General features: G+C 33.4%; 1 protein-coding gene across 2 annotated transcripts; it reads left to right on the forward strand.

The window, feature by feature from the left end:
- Positions 1-1,111: 1,111 nt before the first annotated feature.
- On the forward strand, positions 1,112-24,110 carry LOC117170641 (high mobility group protein B1-like). Of its 2 annotated transcripts, none has more exons than XM_033357549.1 (3): positions 1,112-1,243; positions 22,665-22,916; positions 23,010-24,110. In XM_033357549.1, the coding sequence occupies exons 2-3, from the start codon at positions 22,695-22,697 to the stop codon at positions 23,142-23,144; spliced, it is 357 nt and encodes a 118-aa protein (XP_033213440.1). In that variant the 5' UTR covers positions 1,112-1,243; positions 22,665-22,694; the 3' UTR covers positions 23,145-24,110. The 2 variants fall into 2 exon arrangements, with proteins under 2 accessions (XP_033213440.1, XP_033213441.1); XM_033357550.1 differs by lacking the exon at positions 1,112-1,243 and adding an exon at positions 3,610-3,634.
- The last annotated feature ends 421 nt before the right edge of the window (positions 24,111-24,531 follow it).

Here is a 24,531-nt window from a genome sequence, read left to right on the forward strand (position 1 = left end):
AGCTATAACAAGAATTTGTTGCATATTGCGGTCTTTTTCACATACACCCATATTCACTGATGCTTTCCTTCGGGTTTGAGGTTTCGCATACAAAAATAAATAAAAAGTACGTGCACAGACCTCAAGCCGGAAGGAGACAATTAATGAATATGATTATTATGGGGTATTTTATGTTGTGTCGGCAGGTGGCAAGATGTCTGTACGCCGAGGGCCCGCAACAATACTAGTTGCATAAGACTAAACTTTTTTTCAACTTAGAAGAAATGATTTTTCCACGTAAGCGTATTTGGATATTATTTTTTATTCCTCAAAAGCTATTCAAGTAAATAATAAAATCTTTACACTAATATTTATTTCTTTTATTAAGTGTTTGAAAAATAATGGTATATTTACACTCCTGTCAACTGGCCGCCAACCAGCAGAAAAATTATAAGAGTAAAAGAGATAGAGAGTACTTTTCTTTTAAGTTTCCGCTCTCTGTCTCTTTTACTCTAATAAGTTATCTGCTGGCTGGCGACCAGTAAACAGGCGGGTATATACCATAATAAGTAATGTCAAAATATACTTCTGGCATGTCCCTCGACGTGTAGCCATCTTTGATTTCCCCCACCCAACCTAAAATACCTAATTGTACTTAAATTATTCAATGGGAATTGATGACCATGGGTTTATTATTGATTTTTTGGTAAAATGCATTATACCTCTTGGCCTACAAATTTGTTACTTAAATAATTGTGTATTTTTCTCGAATATTACTCTATTCTGGGATATCGCTATAAATTATTGAATAATGCAGAAGCGGAAATTGAAAAAGCAGACAACTTTTTGGCGGGAATCGATATGACGCGTAGTACAGGCAAGAGTGAACTTTTCATTATGTCGAAAAAGGGGAGAGAACAGTATGCGCGGGAATAGTTTGAGTTGGTAATTTGTTTTGATTCTCATAAATTAGGTGAAATTAATGACTGAACTTACTAGTTCAAAATAAAAAATGTTAGAGTTAATTCTCTATGAACTAAAAATACTTATTAAATAAAGTAGTGTGTTTAAAGGAAAGATAGAGAAGTAATGAAGGGGTGATTTGTGGGAGGAGTGAGATGGAAGAAATGGATGCCAGCAGCGACGCCTAGCGCCGAAGCGACAGAGCGAATCGTCACACTAAAGCCAAACGCCAGCACAAGCAGAGTATTCAGCGTCCGTTTCGACCGGTAGCTGCCTTTGTCTCCACACCAGCAAACGTGAGGTGAGTCGATCTACATCTCTTTTTCTTTAATTATTGTTTTTTTCCATATCTTCTATTTATTGAGATACAAAAATCGCCCGAAAATTTTTTTCCATGTCATTATTTAATTTCTGCTTCGTTTTTGATACAAAAGACACGATACTTTCAGATATATTTGATAGCGTAGCTTCGCGAAAATTTAGACGCGACGCATTTCCCTCGGATGGGAGTTAGTCGATATTATGGCGTCTTGCTTTGTTAGAGCAAGCTTTCGATTGTGATTCAGATTCCCAAATGTTCTAAAATTTAACTGTTCCGTTTATTATTGGGAGAGAAAAAAAACTAAGTTTGAATTGTGTTATTTTTCGGCGTGCATTTTCGACGCTTGGCGTCTCCCTAACTTGAGTGATATAAGTATTTACCCTTCGATTTTGAAAATGGCGGGCGCGGAATTTTTGATAGAATTCCTCTTTATTTGTCAGAATACCCTTGATTAAGTGTGAAAAACTAAATTTAGAAGGCTAATAACGGAACTTGACTTTTAATGACATTAAGTTTATTTCATGGAAACTTTACAAAAACCATTTTGACTAGAGTATCTCAGAATATTGTGTTCGAGAAAAGCGGTCAAGCCTCCACATGTTCTAATTCAGTGCTTTAATACGCGAAATTACTGGTTTGTCAGCAGATTTTTAGAGTGAACCAAGTATTAATATGTTGTAAAAGTTGTACGTTTTAGAATAATTTTTTATTTCATTAGTTTCAAGCATATCTGGGATAAAGTTACGGGAGCGTTACTTGAAAAATCGATAGCAGTGCTTACAAAAAAAAGTTAGATTTAAAAAACGTTGTTTTACGTGAAAAAATAATTTCTAAATGTATTTACTATTTATTATTGTTGCAAAAAAAAAGTGAAAACAATTTTCCTAACATGTGTTTTGCGGTTGTCTAATTGTTTTGATTATAGACGTGCTTACCATTTGAGCAATTCAGTTATTGCATGTTTGTTTCCAAACTACTTGATACTTCTCACTGGAACCATAGGAGATGTTCAGAAACATGAAAATAGAGGTAAAATATTCTATTTTTGGTGTAAAATAGTTTGAAAACTTTTGAGCTCTACATTGTAGAATGTTTTTTTTTTTAATTCAGATTAAGAATAGACTATTTTTCTCGTGTTTTTATGTTGTTGTTTTTTGTTGTCCATAGTTTTAGATAAAATATTTAGTATTATTGATATGCGGAAACTGAATTACTTATATGGTATCGCCTGTTATTAAAAACTGTAAAAGTGATTAAAATTTTATTAGCGTCCTACTTTCTGTGCACCAAAGACCTTATTGAACCTCATACAAAAAATTGGCCAAAATGAGGCTTAGTTTTACTAGATTGGCCACAAGTCAGGAAAAAGTTGCGGTGCCTCTATATGAGGCGCTTTAAACAACTGTCCAGAATACAAATTCAAATATAGATTCCTAACTTATTTTCACACGGAGAGCCACATCGGATTGCAAATTTGGGATCATAAATTAAAAGCAAGAAGAAAGGCGGGCCTGGTCCTAAATTTTAATAAACATGAAAAAAGCAAAAATATTATTTATGAAATTTTTTTATATTCTACAAATTTAGGACCAGAGCCACCTTTCTTAGTGATTCTTATATATTCTAAAGTTTAAATTCGATATGGTGCTACGTGTGAAAATGTGTTAGGAAATAAAAGAGGGTGGGTTAGGTAGGAATCTGGTCACGTGACCCACTCATCATGGCTTTAAGATTTGTTTTCATATGAATTCCTTTATCTTCGATAGTATAATGAGGCTCGAATTGGGAGTTACTTAACCCCGAAAGGGATTTGGCTTAATAGTAGAATAATAATAAAAGGGTGTTATAGATGAGTCATATGACCTGATTCCTACCTTACAGACAAGTTTTTGTTGCTTTTTTGCAATTATGAAAATTTAAGACTACATAAACGTGCCGTTTATCTTCCACTTTAAATAAAGAAGCAAGGACAGTTCCAATACACTAATTAGCTAAATCTTCACAATTAAAAACGTTTATCGTTATTTTAGATTAAGTTAAACTAATATGATAAGTTGTATTGGGGTATTCATCATTCAGAATTTTTCTTTTTTGGTGCATTATTTCATCCCGTTTACAATTTTGTAATTTTATTTAAAAATTCGTGAAATTCAGTTACAAATTTCATCAATTTCGTGCCGTTCTAACTTTGGAAATTTTATAATATAGCTAACATTGTACATTTATATCAATATAACCGACGGATAAAGTTTTTATTTCAGTGTTTATGAGACTGATTCAAAGTTTCAAGAGCTTTCAAATTCGACTTTGGACAGCAATTTGAAAACGATTTTTCAGATTTATTTCCTAACAACTGACGTAGTCAATACGGTAACTATAATTTGAAATCCATTTAAAGAATTGATTGATGAAAAAAGGCGTTACGCATTTTTTGAACGGTTCCTAATGTCACTGAATAATTCTATTGTTGTAAATCATGCAAAACCCCTGTTCAATAAATATTTTTAATACAACCTTAATAAAGAATGACTCATTTTATTGTTTGGAAGATTACTTATAATTAAGTCGATGAATTTTGATGAAAAATAATTTGTTTAGAATGTTTTGAATAAAAAGAAAATCTGCCCGCCGCGCGGGCTCATTCTCGTCGCGTGGTTCGCTTCGCTCGCAAGTTTGAGAGCGACCTTTCAAAGTTAAAGATCAACTAATCGACAATTGTCACTTTTCGATTGTGAACTCTTCTGTTCAGGTTCTTTCGGCATTAGCGAACACATTCTCGTCATATATCTCGTGCTTCGCATTCGATTTGACCCAAAATGTCAAATTTTCTACATTGTGCTCAACACATTTATATAAAATATAATACATTTTTTATTTAGCTGTGCTTGGGATTAGATATTTAGATTTTGCAAAATAAAGCACCAATTGTATCTATCATGATCACTTTAATGTTTGTTTCTTATTTTGCATTAAACTTTATTCTCAGCTGCGCTGAAACATGTATCATTTTAATCAATGTATATCATTGCATATACATATATTATTACATGTACTCAAATATATTTTTTTATTTTAAATGTTGTTTTTTAAAAATAAAACAAAAACTACTAATTATACAAAAAAGTAATTTCTGAGACAATTTGCTTTTCATTTTTAGGTCCATAATTTTTATGAATCTATCTCTTTTCGTATCGTGCTTTGTTTTGCACAAAATTCAGGTATTGCAAAGTTGAAAAGTTATTTAGACAAATTTGTAGGGCCTTGAATGTATGTATTTTCATCTACTATAAATAGCTGTCGAACAAATTTAAATATTAAAAAAAAAGTGGTATCAAACATTTTCAAAATGCTCTAACTTTGAAAAATTTCTGGAAAAAAGCTGCCCAAAGAACTCGGTCTTACTTTGTATATCCTTATAAATTGTGCCAAAGAGGAACCAAATAAAATAATTCTTCCAAATGGTTGCGTGCTTACAGACGACGTAAAAACTATTTTTTCTGGCTCATGGGGTCTTAAAACGTCGACATAAAATGGAATCCGCGAGTCATTTTTCACATAAAACTAATTACCTTCTCATTAGGATGAGAATGTGATAATTTTGAACAGAATGTAAAAAGTAAAGTTATAGAAAATGTATCTTCTATTTTAAAACTTATTCCATTTAAGTCGGCCATCAGTCAATGCAATAAATAACTCAAACTAATCTGCAGTGAGTTAGAGTACGAAAATCATTGTTTTTGATGTTATAAGCAATTTACGAGCCAAAGTAATTTTTCGTGAATCGCACTGATCAGCTATTTGGAATTCGTAGTTTTTGTATGAGATATGACAGTTATCAATGTGCAATTAGAATTAGCTGAAATTACCTGCTGTTAGCAATATCGTAAGCAACTTTCGTAAACAAATACACTTTCGACCATTTTTCTCATGAATAGGCTTACTTTTTTGTTGCGAAATCAACTAAAAATATCTTGTTCAACATTGCTTATTGTCATATTTTTCTTGTTCCAAAAATGGCTGATTATTTAAAATATTTTAATTTAAAAATGCACATTTCATTAATAAGCCTATTTTTTCTTGTTGAATCAACTAGACGTGTCTTGTTACGGATTTTTTGCTGTCACTTTTTGACTTGCGACAAAATGTTAATTATACGAATTAATTTTATAGACAAATGCACGTTTTGACATTTTTATGAAACGGCTTTCTAGTTTATATTTATTGCAGGTAGCAATAAAAGTAGGTGGAGTTATTGCCAGAATTCGGTGTTTCTTTTTAATTTAAATATTTTCCCAAAACTTCGATTCGAACTTCGAAACTCGCGAAGTGATATTTACCGAACACACAGGTGTGAAAATCTGCAATTCAAGGATCCTGTTCAACGTGTAAAAAGCATAAATTGTAATAATTTTGCCCGTTTATATGTGGATAAAGTATTTAGCACTCACATATCTAACCTCATTTTTTGTTTGAAGTAAATACGAACATCATCTTATCTCAATGTTCATCATTTGAAATGCAAGTGCACACAATTAAAATGATAATTTTTATCGAGCTAAGTTGTTTACTAACTGCTTTAGTAAGATTTTCTCACAATATTAACTAGAAAACTGATAATTCATTTAGTAAGGCTTATGATTCGAAGTTAATAAGACTTCTTAATCAGTACTTTTTAATTGAATACTCAATATTCAGATTGAGGGAGTAGATGTCAAGTTTTTGGCAAAGGGTACACTTGTATATAGCTCAATGTTTCCATTATTACTGCAAATATTAACCGATTTTCATGAATCGTTCTCAAACTCTTCAAATGATGTCAAACTAATTCTGCTAATTACAATTGAATCGAGCCTTATCCTCCTGAATTTAGTTCTTTAAATGGTCTGCATCTCATAATAATAAAAGGGTCATTATTTACAAGCAATTAAATGCGCTCCAAGGAGTCTGTCTCGTGAGTTTTAAGAGCGTTGGTGGAGAGTGCGGCGAGAATCGACATACGGCTACACTGAGTGTCACTGAAATTTTTTCTATTGTTCTCACCAATGTGATTATCAAACAAAATATAAACCTTTTATCATAAAACCGACTTCGTCCAAGTCGAGAGAGTAATATTTAGATGACGTGTGCAAGAAATCAGAAAAAAATATTCAAAATTGTGGATAGAATCGTACATTCCTTTTTATAACTCTAATAAATCCCCTTAAAATCGAGACCCTTCATTATATTTAAACTTCACGCTAAAATTGGAATCTTCACGGTAAAATTGATAATTACAAAATAAAATAATCAATGTTTAGTTTTTGTTGCTATGATAATAAATCAAATATTTAATTCAATTTTAATGTTTTATGCTCACAATTTAAATTAACAAAATCTCAATTTGTTTATTAATAATTACAAATTTTATTTTCAAATTAAGATTTAAGTTTATTAAAAATATATTTTTATAGGGCTTATACTTAGGGTTCACTTGCTGTTCCAATATATATTTACACCTGAACCCATTAAAAAAAAACATTAAGATGTGTTAACTTCGAATAATATCAGCAGCTCCTTCTGGGATCACTGCTCAAACATTGTTATTCCTAAATTCTGCTATGGCTGGAATTCACGGCTAGAGATAAACCTTTGAACTACTGTTCTACCTTCAAAAATAAAAAAGGATCGCTAAAGGCAGTGGGACAAAATATTAATTTTCGATTTCTCTTTCCGACATTATTATGGGCTTGCTTAGGGCTCACTTTCCATTCAACTATGGAAATTGCCGTTTACGAGATGCTTGATACTTACGTAGGGGCGGAAGTGACTGACACCTTATTCCAAAGCAACTTGGGTTGAAGAAGCCCAAGTCCAGAGGCCGTGTAGCGATTTCGGCGTGGTGCTTCTGGTGAATAAACGTATAATCAGCTTTAATGAATTACTGAAATATATATCATTTACACGAATCAACTATCTCAATTTTTCAAGTTTTCACGGAAGACAATTTTTTCCTATGTTTAAAAAAACTATTCTTCGGTTTTGCTTTTACGAAAACAAGTAGAAAAAATTTTAATTTCGATGTTTGTCATTATTGTAGGATATTCGTAAGCTTTATTAATTCGCTGAAGCAAACACACGAATACTTTTGACTGTACGAAAATATATTACCAGAACTTATAAAATACTATTTATGTTTTTACTTTCTAAAACTAAAATATTAGTCAATTCGTCAATCATATTTGAAATAAAATACTTCAATTTTCAATCAAAAAATCTGCCCGCCTCGCGGGCACATTCTCGTCGCGCGCTACGATGGTTCGGACATGTTTAGAGAATGCCAAATGAACGACTAACGAAACAAGTGTATCAAGGCAAAGTAAATGGCAGCGTGCTCAGGATAGACCGCGGAAAGAATGGTTAGAATGTGTGAATGAGACCCTAGTTAGAAGAAGCATAAGAAGTCACAGAAACACGAGAGCCTGCATGAAAAAATGCATGGACATAGAAGAAGCTAAGAGAAGTATGCCAGGACAGGAAAGCATGTCGGCAAATAGTTAATAAAAAGAGTGTCAGTAGAGTGAATGACGCCTGAAACAAAAGTTCTTGGCTACTAATGGACCCAAGTGGGCAACCTTACATAACGACTTCGTGAGGTTCTTCGCTTGGGGTGATTGCTAGAGAGATTGATCAGCAACCTGGGTCGGAGCAGTGTTGCGGAACGAACGTGTTATTTACTTAAATAGCACGAGAATTCTGGATCAATCTGAAAAATCTCTATCCCTTCCACACACTACTCCTTTCCCCTACCGAGTGAGTCACGTCTACCCCGAAAGGGAAATGGCTTAATGGTATAATAATAATAAAAATAAAGTTTCTCAAAGCTCTATAGGCTTTGACGTACACATTCTCATCGTGACACTCGCGCTGCGCGTTCGATTTCCGACAGACATTTGTAAACAGGTATGTTGAATTTTGTTCTCGTAACTTTCGTCGTTTTCCACACATTTTTTTTAATTTTATTTTTCAACGTTATTTTTCACGAATAAAACAAAAGGTGCGCGTCCTATCTAGAAGTGATTCTTAACGAAATTGTACCCAATTCTAATACTTTCTCAATCATGAATGATGAGAATGTAAAAACGTTTAATAGATTGATCATTTAAACTGAAAAATGCACTCCATCATAAACATATTAATTAAATAACTTATGTATAAAGCTGAGTTCGCGACTGAGTCGATGCTCAAAACTGAGATTACTGAGGTCATAATCCCACAGCGACTTGGGCTTCTGAGGCCCAAGTCGAGCGGGAGCCTAAACATCCGCTCACGCTGGTAACGCCACCGCCCATCGCTGGGGGTTTTATTAATCCATCTGTTGTGCGCAAATGACGACCTAAGTCCCGGGATCTTAGCTGCACACTTTGTCTCTTCGTGTATGGGGAAACTGGCGCGCTGTGTACAGTACACGATGGTATACGGATGGCATGGGACAATAGCGGTAAGTGGGGGGGGGGGGGCTCTACTGTCTACCCAATTTATTCACATAGAACAAATCTCTATTAAATTTGTTAAAAGAATTTTAATTTGCCCAGGCATTTTTTTGTTAACTTCAAAAAAATATTGAAATAAAATAAAAGACCTACAATTTTTTTCTGAATGAATAGTGTATAAAAAATGTATTAACATTTTTTAATTAATTAAAGAAATATAATTAGTTTAAACCATTATTTTTCCAGAAAAAAATTTTAAAATGTATGTTCTGAATTAAACATAATATAATATATATTTTTCTTAATGTTCTTTAAATTGATTATCGGTGTTTTACTTCTTTTTTGGCTCACTACTATATCAATCATAAAAGTCATAATAAAATTTAAATAATAAAAGTGCCGTTATTATTGCATTCTTTATATTTTTACAGCCTTTACTGTGATTTATATAATAAAAAAAGTACATTCACCAATGCAAATTATGATTCGAGTATAAAATTTTCTCTGAACAACATTTATGTGGACGAGGTGCTATATTTGAGGTGCGTTAAGCTGGCAAGACCACATTGAAAAAACGGACTAAAAACCTAAAGGGAATAATTTAGGACTCATTTAGGGCTAATTTAATGCTCTTCATATTAAACAAAAAACCCGTTGGTCATCCAGCTTACCGTTAAACTAGCAGGACCACACATGGAAAAAAAGATTTGGACAATATTCCTTTGCACTACCATTTAGGGCTCATTTAATGCCCTACTGCTAAATACTTAGAAAATAATAGATTTTGCCAGTTTTTGGTTCCCCATCTTTTTTTCTAGACTAATAAATATTTTCTCTTAAAAGTTTGGATAATGATAGCGAACACGCTAACGGACGTTTCTGCACACTTTTTTGTGGGTTAATTAAAAAAAAAGTTTATTTTGCAAAATTTGATTAATTTGCATGGCGCTTAGGAATTAGTATAGATTTTATCAATGTTACAATCCCCCGGCTTTTTTCCTATATTAATAAATATTTTGTTTTCAAAATCTGAGGAATGATAGCGAACATGCTAACGGATGTCCCTGCACAATTTTTTTGTGGGTTAATTCCAAACAAATTTCATCTTGCTGAAAACGTGCGTTTATATTTCGAGGTTATGTGTGTGTTACAATTCTCCCAAGCGTTACTTTCAAACTACACAATATTTTTGTCCGAAAACTTTAGACTTTCAAGTAAACATATTAACTATGTCCCGGGACTAACATTCGTTGTAGCCAATCAAAAAAGTTTATTTCATAAATAATTTCCAAATTATCGGAAAGGCAGAGCTGAAAAATGACATAACCTCAAATTAATGCACATGCATAAAATTTTAATTTAGCACCATAAATTTTTTTTGTTAGTATCCCTCAAAAAAAGCCCGGGGACGTCCGTTATGATATTTTCCAGCATCTCTGAATTCAGTTTTTAAAATTTTTCATTTTTGTGGAGAAATGCTGGAGAAACTGTACCCGATTGACCGCACGACGAAGTATCACATGCCCTTAAAAACTGGTTCTGCTATCTTAATGTTAAAGTAGCAGGACTACCAAAAAATGACTTGGACAATACTTCTTTGCACTATAATTTAGAGCTCATTTGATGCCCTATTGCCAAATTTGATGCTCCGATTTTTTTTTTAAAGCCTGTGGTCTTGCTAGCTTAACTTTAAGCTGGCAGAACCACACAGATAAAAAAAGGACTGAGCAATATTTCTGTGCATAATAATTTAGGGCTTATTTAATGCCCCATTGCTAAATTTAATGCTTCGCATTGAAAAAAAAACTTGTGGGGCCCTGTCAGCCCAAAGTTAACTAACAGAACCTTAGGCTAAAAAATGAGGAGAATGAAATTGGGCAATAGGCTCATTAAATGAGCCTTAAATTATTGTGAAAAGAAATTATGCCCAAGTTATTTTTTTTCTCTGTGTGGTTCTGCTAGCTTAAGGTTAAGCTAGCATGACCATAGGTTTTTTTTGTTTAAATGAAGAACATTAAATTTGACAATAGGGCATTAAATTAGCTCTTAAATTCCCTATAGGTTTTTCGGTCATTTTTGCAAGGTGGTCCTGCCAGCTTAAAGGACCTCTATATTTGAGGTAATTTATAAATAAAATAATAAGAACATTACTTTACTTAAATTTGTACAAGTAATACAATTCATTTATTATCATTTAAATAATGAAACGCATACGAAAAGCCAATTTTGAAATTGGCGAAAAAATTGGTGATTACAAAAATATCAAACGTCTGGAACCAAAGAGCATGAATCAATTATTGGACAACGAAATTCAGCACTTCATCACGGCGAATTCACGTAACTTTTTCTCTTGATTTATAATCTCGACATCTCCCCTTCAAGAGAACGCATCAGAATGGATGAAGTAATTAAATTAATATCGGACTTTAAATGTTTAATACTTAAATGCTCAATATGAAATGGTCTTCAATTTTTCTTTCCCAACTTACGTCTAAACGAAATGAGGTATCGCTCTGAAAGTTTGGGAAATGAAAGAGGAGGTAATAAAGTCCATGTATCTGCTTTGTTCCGCTGGAAATTTTGAGAAAATTTTTTTTTATGAAAGTGCCAGTGGAAGTTTTCTTTCCCAACTTACTTCCACACGGAATGAGATATCGTGTTAAAAATTTGGCACGATAAACAGAAGACATGCACGAATGTGTCTCGAATGTGCCTGGTCCTAAATAATTAGAATAGTGAAAAGAAATTTTTAATTACTTTTTTGGAAAAACACCGACCGTGCTGTCATCAAACCATGCAAGCAATTTGCAATGTTATCAATGGGCTGTTTTTGAGGTTTATATTTATTAAAGTGGGACAAAACAACAAAAATCGCTCACGAACATTATGCAGCAATAATGCAAAAACTAATGTTTGCACTTGAAATGCAAATAAACATATTTGGTCTGACACACGTATCAGTCTGGTATCAGCTGTGTCAAAGCAGCACTAGCGCAACGAGTAGAAAACTTCGAACTTTCAGGGGTCTGTGGGTAAAACAAATTGCATGATTACCATCAGAGAAAGTTAAAAGTCGAACTTCTGCTGTAAAACCTAAATGTATCCGTCGATAATCATTATTTGCATAAATAAAATTTTTTCTTCCTCCAACTCTGCAAGGCCACAAACGATCCTTTAATATTTATTAACATTTCCCGAAAAAAATTCCGCGTTATTTAAACTTTTATTTTTCAATATGGGTGAAAAAATATTGATCTTAGGGCTAACCTGATCAGCTGTTATACTCATCACATGGCCTTAAGCAAATTATATTTGTTGAAACAAAGAATTGCTAATACAATTTTTTATACATTGTACGGTTAAAACGATAATTGGATTTGTTCTATTTTATTTAATTTTTTTAATTTATCGAGAAAATTATGTAAAAATATATTATTGTGTAAGAAATTAATTACAAAATTATGTAAATCTGCAACAAAAAGTAGTTTAGGATGCCAATTTGAGAAAAAATTGAACATCGCTGGCTGAATTTTTCGAAAGTTTGTAAGTAAACATTAGTTAATTGTTTAAATGATTATATAATGTTTTAGACAAGATGTAATGCTCCAAGCAATTACCATCTATTACATTTCAATCAGAAAACACGATTATTTTATACATTTTTTGGTAATAAATAATTTTTTAAATAATTTACATTTAATTAAACAATTAAGTATTGTTTAAAAAGTTGTAGGAAATATTCAAATTATCCATTGGTAATTACTTGTATGAAAACTAGAAATTTATAAAAATTAACAATACGTAAAACCTAGGTTTTTACACCTATCGATAGTTTTTGAGCTGCTCATATTAAAGAAACTATCGAAAAAAATCAGAGCGTTATGTATTGCTAATAGTTGAGTTGTTAGGTACCCGAGAAATCGGGCTTTTGCTCGAGAGCTCGTGATTCCGTGAAGAACCACTATCTATCGGGTCGACTTCGGCCGCTCGCTCTGAAAAATCTCACTTTTCAGAGTAAGCCCCCTTCGGTGCACTACGTGTGTGTTTGTTTCGTAGGCATTTAGTCGAATCTGGCATTAGGCCTAAAGTTAGAAATAACCAAATTTTTACCTGTGTCGACCTTTCTTTCGTCCAAGGCGGCTCTTATTTAGCCGCCTCCATGAGCTCACAGCTTAATGCTCAAAGTGACCAGAGCATTTAGACGAATTTAGTTTTAGAGCAATAAATATACATTTACTTGAAATCAGAAAAATTCTATATCTACTGGGTATTGTGAAATTAAAGAAGTTCAGGGCGCCTGGGATCGCGTGGGGCCTGCTACTTTTTTACAGTGTGAATCTTTAAACTAATAATAATTAAGAAAAATTTCTAAGGCTCTTTTAAAATTTCCCTTGAATAAATTATGCAAAATATACGCTTATTAGAGTAATAAAAAATTACGGGGAGGGGTAGACCCGCAAAATTTGGTGGCCATGGTAGTAGTAATTATTGTGTATTTTTAATAAATTCTTCAATTCTTTACTCTTTATTTTTATAATACAATGACCAATAGATACCCGATTTTCCTGATTTCAAGTAAATGTAGGGTTATTGATTTAAATTTGAAGATTCATGTTAGTTGAAAATTCATATTAAAAAAAAAAAAGAAAAATATTTGATTAAATATTCTTTTTTTTTTAATTCATCACTTTTGCTTTATGGCTAGATCTATTTTGTTAAAAATTCTTCATTCTTGTGTTTAAAAATTAATAGTCTTATTAAATGGGATTTTCTATGAATGCATTATTGATAAAGCACTAAAAGCAATTTCATGTATTTTAACAAGGTTCCTCACTTCTCCACAATTCCATTATTTTTACAATACATTGGCCAGTAGATATAGCATTTTTCTGATTTCAAGTAAATGTATAGTTATTGATCTAAAATTAAATTCGTCTCAATGCTCTGGTTACTTTGGACATTAAGCTGTGAGTTCATGGGGGCGGCTAAGAGGCGCCTTGGATTCAGGGAATTAGACGAAAGAAAGGTTGATGCAGGTAGATTCGGTGATTCGCCTGTAGGGTATCTCTTTTAAGTTGATAGCAGCGCCATCTGACACGCGAGTTATTGGGTATCTCAAAGTTATTAGAGCAATGTTAATGAAAAAGAGCAGTAAATATCAATTTATTTTGATCAGAAATATTATATCCATGTCTGAACTTAGTTATTTACTATAAGATTTCTTGTTTAAATTGAATTCAAATTTCTTCCCAATAGTTTCAAAGTGGTAGGTTTAATTTTTGTTCATTAATTTCGGAATAATAATGTTTTTTTGTTTATTACAATAATGATTTTTTGGTTCGACGCGAAACATTTGTACAACTTTACACTGTAAATGTGGAAAATTCAACATCTTCAAGATTTTGAAGATGTTAAATTACAAATTTTGTTACTTAAATTTGGTTCATTCGAAAAATACTGACCCCTGATAAGTAACTTGGAAAGAGAGTCGAGCCCTCCGCTTGCAGCTCTTGCCATTTGCTCACTGTATTAGGTATTTTCACTTCAATCGCCAGATAACTTCACTTCATAGATTGCTGAGGGAAAAACAAGGGACCAAATGCATGGGATTCAGTTCATTTTTGCCTGTACAAAGCGCGCCAGTTTCAAACAAGAGAAAATACTCTCCACATTCAATTACAATCCGTTTAGACGTAGTTTGAATGTGGCGAAATTGTACGTGGTTCCGTTTCGTACCAGAATCAAATATCAAGAGTTTCCCTATATCCTGTGGGTGGAAACACCTTAATTTTAAAGAGCAACGCCCGAAAATTTGTTTTCAGCGATTTTTTTGAAAAGGGTGCATCTCACGCCCAAAATAGCTCAGTACAAAAGAATATTATATAAAATTCTGAACAAGGAGGGTTATATGTATTTTTTCTGTGCGGCTCACAATTCCCGAGTAATCCGTCCTCTGAGAAGGTTGTGAGTTATGAGTTTTAAAGCCTGTACGCTCCTTCTCTTGCACTCCGACTTGCTCCATCTCAGACTCATTTCCCACACCAACTATGAGGTAGAGTTTGTGGTGCGTTTTTAATTTGGACTACCCAGGAGGCCTAATCGACAGCACAGTAGCAACCCCACAGTTCTGATTCTAAACATTTCCCTTGCCATGTTCAAATTTGATAATAGACTCGATAAGAGTATTGTCAAGCAGCTGCGATAGTTTGAGGAAGCCCAGATAAAAATGCAGCCTGACTGGAAGAAGTCACAGATTTGTTTGAAGCATAAGGATCTGCATTTGTTTAAACTTGTTTTAGAAGGTTTATTTTTGTATAATGCAAGAATAAATTGCTCTCCAGCAGCTGCTATGAGCAGAGTTGAGGTAACTGGTGCAATAATTCGACAAGCGCTCGAAACCGCGTAGAAGTATTGTCCACTCGCGAAAATCTAAAACAAAATATACTTTCGTCTTCAGCTTGACCGGGCCGATATAATTTTTCTCATGAAACTTTTTCATTCGACAATTATTACTCAAGATAAACAATAAAAACTTAAAAAATTTCCGATCAAAAATCGATGTTTTGTAAAACACAACTCGCGATTATTCGGCCGTTTGTTGATAAAAATGCTTGAAATGTGTATGGTGTATTCTCAGTATATAAAAAATGGCTATAAACAACGCAATTTGTTTAAAAAGCGAATATATGTGTTACAAATTGATTCCGAACGAAAACCACGTTTCGCCAACTTTGACCAGTCATCGAAAAAATGTTAGTTGAAATAACTTTTCACTAGACTTTTCGAAAGTTTTTCTAAAAATTCGAAGAAAATTGGTCAAAAATTATAGAAATGGCAGTGAGTTGAAGTCAAAACACTGCTGCTGGAGCGTTTTGTTCTTTGCCGCTGCTGCTTTATGGCTGAGAAACAAAGGCCGATAAGCGGAGCACTGTCGCGGCAGCGTGTTTTGACTCAAACTCGCTGCAATTTCCACAATTTTCGACCAATTTTCTCCAAATTATCAGGAAAACTTTCTCAAAATCTAGTGAACAACTTTCTTACACAAAGTTATTCCAACTAACATTCTTTCGATGACTATCTTACTGGTCGAAGTTGGCAAAACGTGGTTTTCGTTCGGAATCAATTTGCTACTAAATGAAATCAAACATTCGCTTTTTAAACAAAGTGCGTTGTTTATAGACATTGCTTATATATTGAGAATACACCATACAAATTTCAAGCATTTTTTATCAAAAAAACGGCTGAATAATAGCGAGTTGTGTTTTACAAAATATAGATTTTTGATCGGAAATTTTTTAAGTTTTTATTGTTTATCTGGAGTAATAATTGTCGAATGAAAAAGTTCATCAGAAAAATTTGTCGGTCGGTTCAAGCTGAAGACGAAAGTATATTTTGTGTTACGTTTCGGCCACTTTTATTTTATCGATAGATTTTCTCGGGTGAACAATACTTAAACGCGATTTCGAGCGCTTGTCGAGTTCTTTCATCCGTCACCTCAATTCGGGTCGTTAAAAAAGTTGAATATTCTAAGTAGGGCATTTTTTTAATTTTAAAAATTGTAATTGTAAATTCGAGAAGAGAAGATATTATTTCTTTGCAAATTTTTTTCTTTTCTTGTTTTGGATGGCAACCCACAAATTTTTATACCTCAGCTCATGTGAATCGATTAATTTTAGAATTTTTACTTCACTACCAACAGTTTTAGGCCCAATCTTAGCTTGGAAAACTCTAATCCCAAAATCGTTTAAGTCCACTTAGCAATAAGTCACTAAAATATTTCTAACAATTGTCAGTATAAATAATCGGACACTTCTTAAATTTAGTTAGAAAAGTGTTGAAAAGTATCTCAAAGAAACGATTTAGTAAAATTATTTAAAAGAAACAACTCTCAAAGTAATTCCCTACATTTCGGGAAATTTTATCCTCAAATCAAACGAGTTTCTAATTAGATTGGCACATCGGGAAATTACTCAATTTAAGAAAATTATATGAAATTACACGAATCCTAAATTAAATTAGCACATACCTAGAAATCACACAATTTAGCCAGGATACGTAAATTTAGACATCTTTCAAATTAAAAAAGCACATGTTTGCAAGTCAACAATTCTCGATGTTCAAAGTCCTTATAAAAATTCACTAAAAAGGGGTCAAGGTAAGGAGGAAATTCTTAGTGCCACTTGAAGGGGACTCAATCCATGGTATTTCGGTAATAATGATTGGGAATCCATATTGTTTAGGTTAACTCACAAAAAAGATGCTCACTCCATAATAATTTAGAACTAGGGCTCGATGGAATGTCCATACAGGGATACGTATCAGAGGTTAAATTTCAAATGTAAAAAAAAAATTAATACTCAACTGGGAGCTCATTTCAATATTTGCAAATAAAAATTCACAAGGGGGAAAAGTCATTTCACAAATAAAATAGATTAAAATTACACATAACCAGAATATACAATATTCTTTAGATAAAAGGCCTAGTTAAGGCCCTTTATCAGAATGGCAATATGAATTTTGAGGTCGCACGGTTGAATATTTTTGTCTAATTTTTCGCATACCTTATCTAAATAACCATATCTCGAATAAAGCAGAGCTGATTTTTTAGTAAAGTGTTTATATTTGGTTCAATAATCAAAATACAGAACAATAGTAGTGACACTCAATGATAGATGTACATGCATGTCCGCAGCGAGCCTGCTCACCCTCGTCCAACTCCAGTCAGCAGATTTCACAGGGTGATGACTGATACGGAATAAATGGATTAATCAAATTTCAATTAACAGAATTAATTAATTTATATAATGTTCAGAAATTGAAAAAAAGATTCATGAAAATCGGTTAGCATTTGCAGTAATAATGTGACTATTGACATTCTATGGATTTAAGCCACAGTTTTCTAACAAATTCAGGATAAAGACGGTATTTTTCAGAAGTTGTTCCAACTACACAATCCTTAATCCATAATTCGAGTGTTTTCAAGTATTTTGTGCACATAGGTCTGACTTTTATTAACAATTTAGAGCGTATTATTATAAAATAAGTTATTTTTGCAGAATATTTAGTACTTTGTAAAAAAACTAATTTTGCTTAACAATTTCTTCCTCGTGAACAGTAATCAAAATATTATTTTCTGCAATTGATGACACAATCAATGACTGGTAAAAGTTCTTTTTTTTTATTTAAGATATTTACAGGCCTCGAAGACCGATCCCTATATCCTCTATTGTACCCTATATTCAGTTCAGGTCCCTATATTCATTTCTGTAAGAATCAACTGCAAAAAATAATCAGGGCTGCTACAGAGTCACTGTTAGTCACTTTTTTCTCGAGTCACTTTTCTAGGTGAAAAGTTCACATTAGTTACTTTTCTTTCACTTTTGCATTTTTCAAGATTTTAGGGTATTTGTAAAACTTCTGAAATCTAAGGCATTTTTAAGAGCTTTTAATTTGAAATATTTTAGAATATTTTTATGATTTTAAGGGAATTTAAAGCTCTCAATATATTTTAATATATTTTCCAGGATTTCAGGAAATGTACAAGTTTTATAATATTTTAGTATATTTCAAAGAATATATTCACGAGACGTGAGCTATTTTGTTTGGTTTTTCAAAGATCCGAAGAGATGTAAAATTATTTTTGGAATTTATCCTGAATTATTTTAAACCTTTTTGAATTCTTTTGATTTTTTCAATTCACTTGAATTCTTTTAAATTTACTGAATTTTTCATTTTATATTCTTTGAAATTTCCTTGAATTTGTTTAATTCGCTTTAATTCTTCTTAATTTACTAAATTCGACTTAAGGTATTATACGGATAAAGTTTTTTTCGGCGATTTTTTTAAAAATTAGGACTAGATTTATTAGAGCGTTATTTTTTAAAAATTAGGACTAAATTTATTAGAGTGTAATCTAAAGTTTGGTCGAGTAAGAAAATGATTGACCATTTATAAGTTGAGATAAGTAAAATCCAAAATCGCATCTTATGCACGTAAGGCCTATCCCAAGGCACTGAAAATGTAACATATTTTAGCATAACGCCTAAACGGTTCTGACAAGTTTTTTCAAAAACTGAGACACGGTAGAAGGACGAAATACAGAGATTCTGTGAAAATTTCAGAATTTTTATCCATTTCGTTTATGAAGTAGAGCCCTGGAAGTATGAAAGAACAGAGGTCCGATATGTTGACACTCACACGCATTTAGTTGATCGACATGAAGTTGGAGCGTCTTCAATTGTTCTTCGCATAGATAGCTCTTTTTCTGAATTCATCCGTATAATACCTTAATTTAATGGATTTTTTTAATTTTAAAAAGTTTTTCTTAAATTCATCTTGAATTCTTAGGCATTTCATCAAATACCTTTGAATTTCTCTAAACTCATTTAAAACTTATAGAATTTCAATGACATTTTTTCATATTTTGAAATTCTTTGCAATTGATTTAATTTTTTTTTTAATTCACCTTGACTTTCAATGAACTTACCGAATTTTTCTCGTTTCCCGTAAAATCCTCTAAATGCCGATTTTACGGAAATCAATCGAGCTCTTTTGAATTTAACTTAAATTGTTTTGAAGTAATGAATTTATCCTGGTTTTTTTACCCTTTCATCGATAAAAAAGTACCCTTTGGTCCCCGATATTTAATCGTATAGGGACTGTAAGGCCTGTATTTAGCAATCGAGTACTCTGTTCCGAATTTTTAGGCCGCACTGTTGGATATTTTTCACTCGTTTCTTGCATAGCTCATCTACATACTCATATCTAATAACTGATCAGGTAAACTTTATATTGTCTTAAGGCCATGTGACGAGAGGGTCACGTGACCAAACCTGGTCTTCAATTTTTCTTTCCCAACTTACATCTAAACGAAATGAGGTATCGCTCTGAAAGTTTGGGAAATGAAAGAGGAGGTAATAAAGTCCATGTCTCTGCTTTGTTCCGTCGGAAATTTTGAGAAAAAATTTTTTTTGAAGAAAATACCAGTGGAAGTTTTTTTCCCAACTTACGTCCACACGGAATGAGATCGTGTTAAAAATTTGACACGATAAATAGAAGGCATGCAAGAATGTGTCTCTGGTCTTACATAATTAGAATAGTGAAAATTTTTTTACTGCAAGCAATTTGCAATGTTGTCAATGGGCTAGTTTTGAGGTTTATATTGTTCAAAGTGGGGCAAAACAACAAAAATCGTTCACGAACATTATGCACAAATAATGCAAAAGCTAATGTTTGCACTTGAAATGCAAATAAACATATTTGGTCTTACATACGTATCAGTCTGGTGTCAGCTGTGTCAAAGCAGCACTAGCGCAGCGAGTTGACAACTTCGAACTTCTAGGGGCCTGTGGGAGAAACAGATTGCATGATTAGGGATCGTCCACAAATTACGTAAGACGCTTTTCTTTTGTTTGAATAAAGACGAGCATAAAATTGCTGTGAAGTTGAGAAGGACACAACGATATAAACAAAAAAAAAACGTCTTACGTAATTTGTGGACGATCCCTTACCGTCAGAGAAAGTTAAATTTAAACTTCTACCGCAAAACCTAAATGTATCCGTCGATAATCATTATTTGCATAAATAAACTTTTTTCGTCCTCCAACTCTTTGCAAGGCCACAAACGATCCTTTAATATTTATTAACATTTCCCGAAAAAAATTCCGCGTTATTTAAACTTTTATTTTTCAATATGGGTGAAAAAATATTGATCTTAGGACTGACTTGATCAGCTGTTATACTCATTACATGGCCTTAAATGAATATTTGGGAACTCGAGGAATACAAATAATTTGGTAATTATTCCATTTATTTATTTTTATTAATATTATTAAATACTTATTATCTTAAGGAATAACTGAAGCTATTCTGACGATTAAAAGAAATTATAATTAGAAAAAAGCTTAAATTTTATATATTTTTCCACAAGAATTGTTTATAACAATGGTGCTGCGGAAAATTCCTTAATACTAGACAGTTTCGACAAAAAATTTATTTAAATTTTTGGCATAAAAAATTGATTTTTACTTTTAAAAAAAAGTAATTTTCAACCAAATAAATGAATTTTCAACAAAAAAAAAAATAATTTTTTACCAAAAAAGACAAATTATAAAAAAAATTACAAACTATAAAGAAAAGTATGCAAATGGTTAAAAACTTCTGTAAATCATAAAAAAGAAACTCGCGTTTCGACTGGTTTAATTTTGTATAAATATATTTAGTATAAATAGTATACAAATTTCTTTATCTAACGTACGTTAGTGTGCATTGCAGTTGCCCAAACATTTTAACACCGCAACGCTCCTTCGACTCGACCTCCATCATGGGGCGCAACAGAGTTCATACACTAAATTCAATTTAAATGTCCCCTGTAACATAATGCAAAAGCCGCCGATTGAGAGCCGTCCAGCTTCGAGACCGAGTCCAGCACTGAACAATAGAAAAGAGTCGCCGAGGGATTAAGCAGGCTGCGTAACCCCCAGATCGTCTTAAGCCGATTATGTATTTGGAAAAATTCTAAAAAAATACGATCTTTAGCTTTTATATATTATAAAACTGCGGTGTAAATGCACAGAATGTGCCGGCTCAAAACTTGGACGCGATAAGACATTCCGATAAAAGGCCTTAAGGAGCCTTCGCCTCGACCACGTGTTACAACATGTTCACAAAAGTAATAAAGTCTAGAATTGTAATAATCGTAACCACATGTCAAGCATGGTTTCCCTTTATTTTGTAATGAAGAGCCCACCTTACTGTTGAAATTCACAAATGGTCGTAGAGGATCTTTCAAGAGAGTGGAGAGTGATTTGAAGCGTCGTCAATACTTGGTACTACACAAAACTTTACTTTGAGGAACACGAGATAAAATACGTAGACTTTTCTCGACTGTGGTTAACAGAGAAAGCGAACGAATCGACGACGGTCCAGGACTCGGTCTCGGCATTTCTCTTCTCATTTTTTCCAGCGTTGCTATTGGCGATAAGGCCGATACGTTGAGAGTGTGCTGGGTTTACATTCCAGGGCCGTTTGACTAAGTAAAGTTATTATTTCTTCGTCCTTACTCTCCAATCCACTCATTTGATCGCTTCCTGGAGCCTGAAATCACCCTGGCTGATCAGAGCAGGATTTGGTTCAGTATCAATTGTTATCATCCGACATGCAAAGGGCATTGCGCATTAAGATTCCCTATTCATGTTGGAAAATGACGAAGAAATTTCTCATCCTGAAATTTTCAAAAAGGTTCTATGCTAGGTAGATGGATGAGTCGTTGCAGATTTTCTGTGACTTGCAACATCACTTTCAAACTGTTGGGCATCCTAACATGATCCTGTTAGATAAGGATTCACAGCTCCTTTGAGCCTGGCCGGCGATGGTAGACGAAAAGGTGAGAGAATTCAAACAGCTTGAAATGTGTGTCGATAGAATCTTGCCGTTTTAAGTCTCGAATGGGGTGCCATAGTCTCGGAAGTCGACAGATGTCTACGTGTCCGGATCGTTACAGTAAAAATAAAAGAAACGAACAGAATAACTCCTTAAAATTATCAATTTTAAGCTAGCCCTAGTCATGTAGTTTCCGTACCGCAGCCGCGATTTCTGACCTTTAAAGTCGAATCTCCTAAGCGTCAACAAAAATTTATTAATTAGAGTTTGTAAATTGCAAAAATTTTGCGACGTCACAGTCTTGCTGCATTCTCGTTCTCTTTACGTAATGTAATGCTTCTGTATCGAGCCGTTAGTTCATAGTTAGCCATCTCTCGCATACTTAATAAGACCATTAAAGTCAAACTTCGCTTTTCGTGTGTGATTGGTAGAACGGATTTAATAACTCGAGGTTCTTGTAATATTTAAAATGTTTCTATTTTGTTTTATTACCATGTTCTTTATTATTGAAAAATGCAATTGTTGAAACTCCCTTTATATTTTTTCTTCAGTTTTAAAAGCAGTGAAGAAGATACAACAAAATGTCGGACGACAACTCTGCAGTAGTAGATGATCAGAAAAAGAAGCGAGGCCGACCAGCAAAAGCAGACAAGGGTGTAGCAAAGGAAGCAAAAAAGAGAGGACGACCTGCAGCAGAAAATAAAAACAACACTGCACGTTCAAAATCCGACAACGAAGATGATGCTCCTTCTGCACCTGCTAAGAGAGGTCGAGGTCGACCAAAGGGTTCTCACAAGAAAAAGGTATGCATATAGATAGTTGCTTCTAGTTAATTTTATTGGTTGGCCTATTAATACTCGCAATGGCTAATTTATGTTATTGTTAATCATTTGTAGGTAGGAGCTGCGAAAGGAACAGCACCGTCTTCTGGACGTGGGCGTGGCAGGGCAAAGAAAGTGGAAGAAAAGCCTGAGAGTACTGGCGAGGAAGAGGACGAACAGGAAGAAGAGGAAGAAGAAGAAGAGAACTGAGCAAGACATCAAGAATTTTTCTTTAAGACTTATGAACTTTTTAAGTCTTTGAAGACTTCTAGGTTTTTATATATCGTAGATAACTCTTTTTGTCAATAAACTCCCAGCCCATTTTTTTAAAAAAGACTTCATATGGTTGACATAATCACGTGGGAGAAACATTGTTCACGGGAAATAAATCCATTGAGACATTTTTCTCGAAATAACACGACAAATTGTATTTAAAAAAAAACTTCAAACATGCTATTTGAATCATTTGGAAAGTGTATTAAACTCTCACTAATAGTCGATCAGGTGAAAACTGTTCTCGTAAATGCCCAACGATGTAACACTAGTTCGGTTTTTCTCGAGTTCCGCAATCAGCAGACTGTTTGTGGGCGAGCACTCACTTCGAGGTCATTCACAAAATACGTGACGCGTTTAGGGTGGAGCGAAGTGTACCCTAGTATCATTCTCCATGTTAAGGCCAATGAAAAAGTATCACGCAGGGTGTGTGTGAGAGAGGGGGGGGGGGGTCCTGAAGTGCCTGAAAAATGTATCACGTATTTTGTATGGTCGCTTAGATTTTTTAAACATTTTGATGAGAATATTTACAATTTTAACTAAAGTAGAAAAAGTAGCAATTTGGGTTTTTAGTAAAGTTTTAAAACAACCAAACTCAATTTGATGTACTGTGACTTGTATCATCATGATGTAATCTTAATAATTTCTAAAGCCTATACTATGCCCCACACGCTTTAATTCATACCACTCTGTAATAGCATCAAGTGTAGAATTTCTCGATAAATTAATGTTGTGATGAACATAAAATGGAATATTTCACGTATGCTACGAGTGTGAGAAAGAACATTTCTTTGTAATAAAATAAGAGCAAGTGAGTAATTGATGTCCTGTTTCTAACCAAGTATACACTGTGAGTGAATGTCAAATTTGTATTAAAGTAAATAAATTCGCAGAATACTCCTATTGCATATTTTTTAATTCGTCTTTAATACGAATATCATATTCAGCGTGGTCGTTGGATCGCATTAAAATGCATGTTTAAAAAAAATGTTGGATCTATTTTTTCAGTATACAGCCTGATAGGTTCGTATAGTTTCAGTGCGCAACAAGGCGACAAAAACTTCTGATCTCTACATGTTAAAAATGAGTTGGGTTGGACACAGCCCCTGAGTCGCACTGCAGGTACGGCGTATTTTCTGCAGGTTTTTTCTAGTTCATTATTTGGACAGAGATGTTCATTTGTGTGCGTAAATATTAGTCACGTACCTGAACTTAAGAAAATAATGCTTTATACGAACACCTGAACACTGCCCTAGCAGAAGTTTCGGAATTGAGGAACTAATTGTAGACGGCGCTCCCGGCGAAAATTGCCCGACCCCCCATG

Source organism: Belonocnema kinseyi, chromosome 4, assembly GCF_010883055.1.
Source record: "Belonocnema kinseyi isolate 2016_QV_RU_SX_M_011 chromosome 4, B_treatae_v1, whole genome shotgun sequence".
Classification (NCBI taxonomy): Eukaryota; Metazoa; Arthropoda; class Insecta; order Hymenoptera; family Cynipidae; genus Belonocnema; species Belonocnema kinseyi.